Source organism: Hipposideros armiger, unplaced genomic scaffold (genome assembly GCF_001890085.2).
Source record: "Hipposideros armiger isolate ML-2016 unplaced genomic scaffold, ASM189008v1 scaffold_19, whole genome shotgun sequence".
Lineage (NCBI taxonomy): Eukaryota > Metazoa > Chordata > Mammalia > Chiroptera > Hipposideridae > Hipposideros > Hipposideros armiger.
Window position 1 is genome coordinate 3,094,618 of NW_017731369.1, and position 5,508 is coordinate 3,100,125.

The 5,508-nt window shown below is 46.8% G+C and overlaps 1 protein-coding gene across 2 annotated transcripts in view; it reads left to right on the forward strand.

Annotated features, from left to right (window-relative positions):
* The first annotated feature begins 5,034 nt into the window (after window positions 1-5,034).
* The window catches only part of CDH13 (cadherin 13), a 1,116,573-nt gene continuing 1,116,099 nt past the window's right edge, over window positions 5,035-5,508 (forward strand). The window contains exon 1 of one of the 2 annotated variants that reach the window (XM_019634917.1): window positions 5,035-5,332. In XM_019634917.1, coding sequence (XP_019490462.1) covers window positions 5,288-5,332 — 45 coding nt within the window. In that variant the 5' untranslated portion in view covers window positions 5,035-5,287. The remainder of the gene's footprint in view (window positions 5,333-5,508) is intronic. The other variant, XM_019634915.1, reaches the window with a different exon arrangement.

The window sequence follows — 5,508 nt, forward strand, 5'->3', positions numbered from 1 at the left end:
GAGATGGCCTAAAAGTCACTCTAGATTTTCTCTCCGTGCTAGTGTGGAAGTCATGATCATATCACACATATGCACAGAGGACACTCGATTAGTGCAGCACCTCACAAGCTAAAGAGTATTTTCTGTCTCAGTCTGAGATGTCTGGGCTCTTCATACATTGAGGAAATTCAGATGGATGTCACACTCCAAGTGTCCTTCACCAACGACCCCCAGCTCCTGTATGCTCATACTAGCCTCTGTGGAATGTTCCTTACTATGTCTAATCCTGGTTTAGACTGTCATAAGAAGACCTTGCCTTCTCATAGGCAGAATTAGATGGCCACATGTGCGTGGAGGGTGTCAGGATGATAGAATGCTTTCCATGTGGGAGGATTGAGTTGCCACCATCAGGAAGTGTTTCTGATAGGGCAGTACATGTAGGGGGTTTCCTATCAGCATCATGCATTGTTCAGTACAGAAGTCATTTTTAATTCATCTTCTCAATAAAAATCATTAGAGCACCTACTGTATGCCAGACACTGTTCTAAAAGCAGCAAAAAGACAGATGTAGGGCTTATATGCCAGAGGGATAGACAGATGATAAACAAACAAACAAACGTAATTATTAGTTAGCTATTGTTGCATAGCAAACTACCCCCAAATTTAGAGCAATAATTAATTTTTAGCTCACATACCTATGAGCCAGCTGACCTGCATGGGGCTCTGCTGGTTTGCTCATGCATCTTTAGGTCCACTGAGGTCTTCATCTCTCTTCCTACGACCATGGAGCTAGCCCGTGAATGTTATGTTGAATACATTGGTAGAATACATTGGTAGAATCCTAGTGAAAGCAAGCCGAAATGCACAGGAACATTTGGGGCCTGGGCTTTTAAATGGCGCCACATCGTTTCGGCCTCATTCCATTGGCCACAGCAAGTTCATATGTCCAAACTCAAAGTCAAGGGGTGAAAGGCGTAGAAGCAGGTGGGCGTGAAGAATTGAGACAATAATGCAACAGACCACTTATAATATAAGGTCAAGAAACAGACAGGGCTATGAAAAATCATAAAGGAGGTTCATGGCTCAAGAATGATCAGGGATGCTATTTTTGGGTGGCCAGGTATTACGGGATGGTGTACTGTCATGATCTGGGGTGTTTTCAGCAGGCTATCCCATGGCGAGGGGTGTAGTTTCAGCATTATGCTACGTTGTAATGCTGTATGGTGTGGGCTTCCCCCACCCTGCTCTCCAAGTACATTCCGATTACCAAGCGCCCCTGCATACCTGATAACTATTGTGTCTCGTAAGGACATCTGCCTGGCTTATCATGATTCTATTCAAACACCTCACCACAAACAGCAAATTCAAAGGGTCCCAGAATCAGAATACATTTTCTCTGCTGGATGACATCCCAGTCGCCCCTCTCCATATACATACATTCACGTGCCTGCACACGTGACACACGAGCCCTGCACACACCCATGCAGCCACCTCACATACTCAGAAATCATGTCCTCATCCACATCAGTCAGTGAGAGGAAACAGCCTCAATCTCTGGCACCTCAGGAGACAGCTGCGGACTGTTGGATGATGATCCCACCAGCTCCAAAGCCAGACATGTGCCTGAAAAAGGAGTGTGAACCTGGAATATGTCTGAATACAGACAGAGTTTCTAGCTTTTAGAGAGCCCACAGCTAAAAATGCTGCCGGGCTTGGTGGGGGCTTTGGCGGGGGAGGTAGAGCAGAGGTAAGTAAGTAGGAGGTGGTTTCCAGCTTCCGTATTTTACTTGTCACCATCAATCAGTTCATCAGCCAGAAGCCCCCCATTAGGGAGCGGAAGAAAAAAGAAGGCAAAAGAAACCATCAAAAATGGGTTTCTTCTTCAGAGGCCTTTTATCACTGGAATGATATGCTTTTTTCTTCTGTTATTTTTGAATAAAACCCGACGTCTTGTTTTTTAGTGAAATGCACATGCTCTGAGTGAAAAGGGGAATAGGGGATAGAGGGAAAAAAAGAGTAACATCATTTTTTAAAACCATCCTTAGAGTGTTGTTATGTTATTGTTTCCATTTTATTGATGAAGAAACTGAGGCTTGAGGAATAAAAGCAACTTGTCCAATATAAGTGAAGCCCGGAGATCCCAAACCATGTCTCATTTTATGGACAAATCTTTTTTCAAATTCCTAGCTTCTATAGGTTTCTAGAGGTGAGCCACAAGACCTAAGAAGACTCCTGAAGTTAACACCTCCCAACTCCTAAAAATCTAAGCTGTGGGGACTGAGGTGAGAAGGGATGGGGACTGGCCCTTTGGGCACACCCACCTGGTATCAGGTGAGGCTGGCTGGAGCCATGCTGCCTGCCAGTAGACTAGCTCAGGACAAAAGCCCAGAACCTTGGTGAATGCCCGCATAGCTCCTGGGTGGAGACAGAATCAGCAGAATTTTGGTCAGGCAACCTACATCTATCTTCGCTGGTGCCATCAGATGCATGAGGTCATCCGCAGCCTGAGAACCACAGCCTCTTGTTACCTGTTGTGGGTCAGGGCCTTAGTTTTATATATAGATGATGAAACTAAAGTCAGATTGAAACATTGCTCTTGGTTGAATCAAGGTGTCTCACCCAAGATTATTTCCCTCCTTGGGGGAACAGCCAACAACTGGCCCACTGGGAGCACAAAGACAGGTCCCTGACTCTATTAGGGTCATCTCTGAAGGACCACTCTAGCCTCAGAGCTCCCCTGGGATTGGCTGGGGCCTCTACTGCAGCAGCAATTGCGTTCACCTTTTCCCTCTGCCGATGTTGTTCCCCTCCATCTTGCAGCTGTTGTTCCTGAGAACACGCCTCAAGAAGCCACCTGCGCAAATCTCCATCTCAGCACCTATTCCAGGGAAAGCAGCCTGTCTCACACTGGCGATTAAATGCTCTAGCCTTGAAGTGACACTTGTCGCTTCTGCTCACAGCTTATTGGCTAGAGCTAGTCACACATTCCCAGGCTAACCACAAGGGGGCGTCAAGTGCAACCCTGTCATGGGTCAGCAAGGGAGAAAGTGAGCAGCACTAGGAATGATGGGATAGGGAGGGCACAGAAAGGGCCTGCAGAACTATAAAATCAATAATACTGCTTTGCACTTTGTACATGTGCGGCCTTGAAAACACCCCACCCTTAGGAGTGCTTCCCTCACTGAGTGGCTGCTTGTGGAAATGTGGCCGGAACATAGTGTTTCTGCCATCTTTACCCCCTATCATGGTTTATCATCTCCTGAGCTTCTCTCTCTCTCTCTCTCTCTCTCTCTCTCTCTCTCTCTCTCTCTCTCTCTCTCTCTCCTGAACCTATGGGCTCAGCTGGCCCCTGACAGACATGATGGACCCTGGAATGGAGAAAAATCAGGACCTTTCAAGATGCCTTGATTTGAAGCTGATCTGACTCCAAAGTACCCTGTTTTACTCTTATTGGTGAGCACTGTGGGTATGGGTCTCCCAACACATGGATTCCAAGCCAAGACAAGCACATCGTCTGTCAAACCCCGCGACTACTCTTCTCAGAAGCTCAGGCGGCGATGCCTACTTAGACAAGAGAGCAGTGGAAAGCTGGAAGAAGCAGCAGCGTTCACCTCTCCTGGGCTCTGCTGGGGGCTGTTTGGCCAACGTTGCCATCTGTTGGGCCAGCGCTGCCGAAAGCAGCCAGGCAGTCAGATGGCATTGCATCTTCATTAGTGACCTTGGGACCACATGAGATGACCTTGTGATGGAACAGCTGTCAAGGAAAGAACTTTTTAAAGTGCATCACTTTACATTTATCGAGTGGTGATTTTGTTACTTAATCATCACCACAACCTTATGAGTTCAGTACCATTTATATTTTCATTTAAATAGTGTTCATACAGAGGTACAGAGTAACTTATCAGTGGCAGAGCTGGGCGTTAAGCTTAGGCACTGGGGCTCTAAAATCTTTGTCCCACCCCACCCTCACTACTTCTTGATTAAGTCTAGATGTCTATTTAAAACACACTAATGGCTGTCTTCATGTTCCAGGCCCTGTGCCAGAGGCTGGGACTATAGTTCAACCCACTGGATCTCAGTGTGGTCCATTGCTCAGTGTCCTGCTATATTAGATGTCAAAATACATTTATTCCAGTATTCAGCATCAGGGGAAATTATGTCAGAAGATATTTATATACATATTTCTATAATGGAAACCATGTAACTTACATGTTTCTCTTATTGCTTTAGCCACCAGGAAGCTCAGATCCAAATCAGAACAAATATATTAAGAGCATTTCAGTTTTCTGAATTTTTCTTCCTGGCCCAGATTTTCTATTTTGGTTGCATAAATTCTATTGCAAAAATGTCCTTTATCAGAGAACACCTTAAATCCTTTTTTTAGGAGGTTGCATGGAAATGACAAAGCAAGGGCTTTCATTCATCTTCTTAGATTCTGACTGGGAGAAGCAGACCTAGATATCCCTCTTACCCTCATTACCACAGGACCCCACTTATAAGATCCCTGGGGATAGCTAGGAGCTTCTGAAAGATCACATTCATCTAGGAAAAAAAAAAGTTTCCTCAAATCATGGCTCCAACTTCGATGCCAGATGCACATTCATGGAGTAGGAGGCCAGTCAGACTCTCACCTGAGCAGTTAATAAAATCTATTGCTCCTGGATGGGTTTTTTTTTCTGCAAGCTAGAATTGATCTGTCGTGTTTGTGATTTGTGAGATGGCAGGGAAACACCAAACACCATCATGACTTGGGCCACAATGGAAAAAAAAGGAAAGAAAAAGGGGAAAAAAATCCATTGCCAGGTCTTTCCAGGCATAGAAAGGGCTGGAATTTGCTGAGGTCATTTTATTTGATTTATTGGAAAGAAAGTGGATCTTATTAACATTTTAATAAAGAGAATCTTTTTTGCACTGGGCTGGAAGTGGCGGCCAGCCCCTGGTTCAATTCCATTCTCTGTAAAAGTGGAACCGGCTGGCGTTGCCCAGCGTGATTTGTGAGGCTGGGCCCCAACAGTCCAAAAAAGCAAATGGGCTGCCTCCTCAGAGGGGCTCGCTGTGCGCGAGGTGCTCGCCCCGTATCTGCCATGCAAAACGACGGAGCTTTATGAAGGAATCCGTCTTGTAAAGCCATTGGTCCTGGTCATCAGCCTCTACCCAATGCTTTCGTGATGCTGCCGCTGATCTATTTGGGAAGTTGGCTGGCTGGCGAGGCAGAGCCTCTCCTCAAAGCCTGGCTCCCACGGAAAATATGCTCAGTGCAGCCGCGTGCATGAATGAAAACGCCGCCGGGCGCTTCTAGTTGGGCAAAATGCAGCCTAGAACTCCGCTGGTCCTGTGCGTTCTCCTGTCCCAGGTAGGAAGTGGGGGCTGCAGGGCGCGCCCCGCGCCCCGTTTCTGCATTCCGATTGCCTGTCGCCGGCGTAGCGAGGGGGCTTTACGGGGAGCTGGGGGACTCCTGGAGCGGCGGCAAAGATAGCCAGCGGGGGGCTCTGATGGGAGGTCATTCTCAGTCCCGGGGATCCGGCTTCT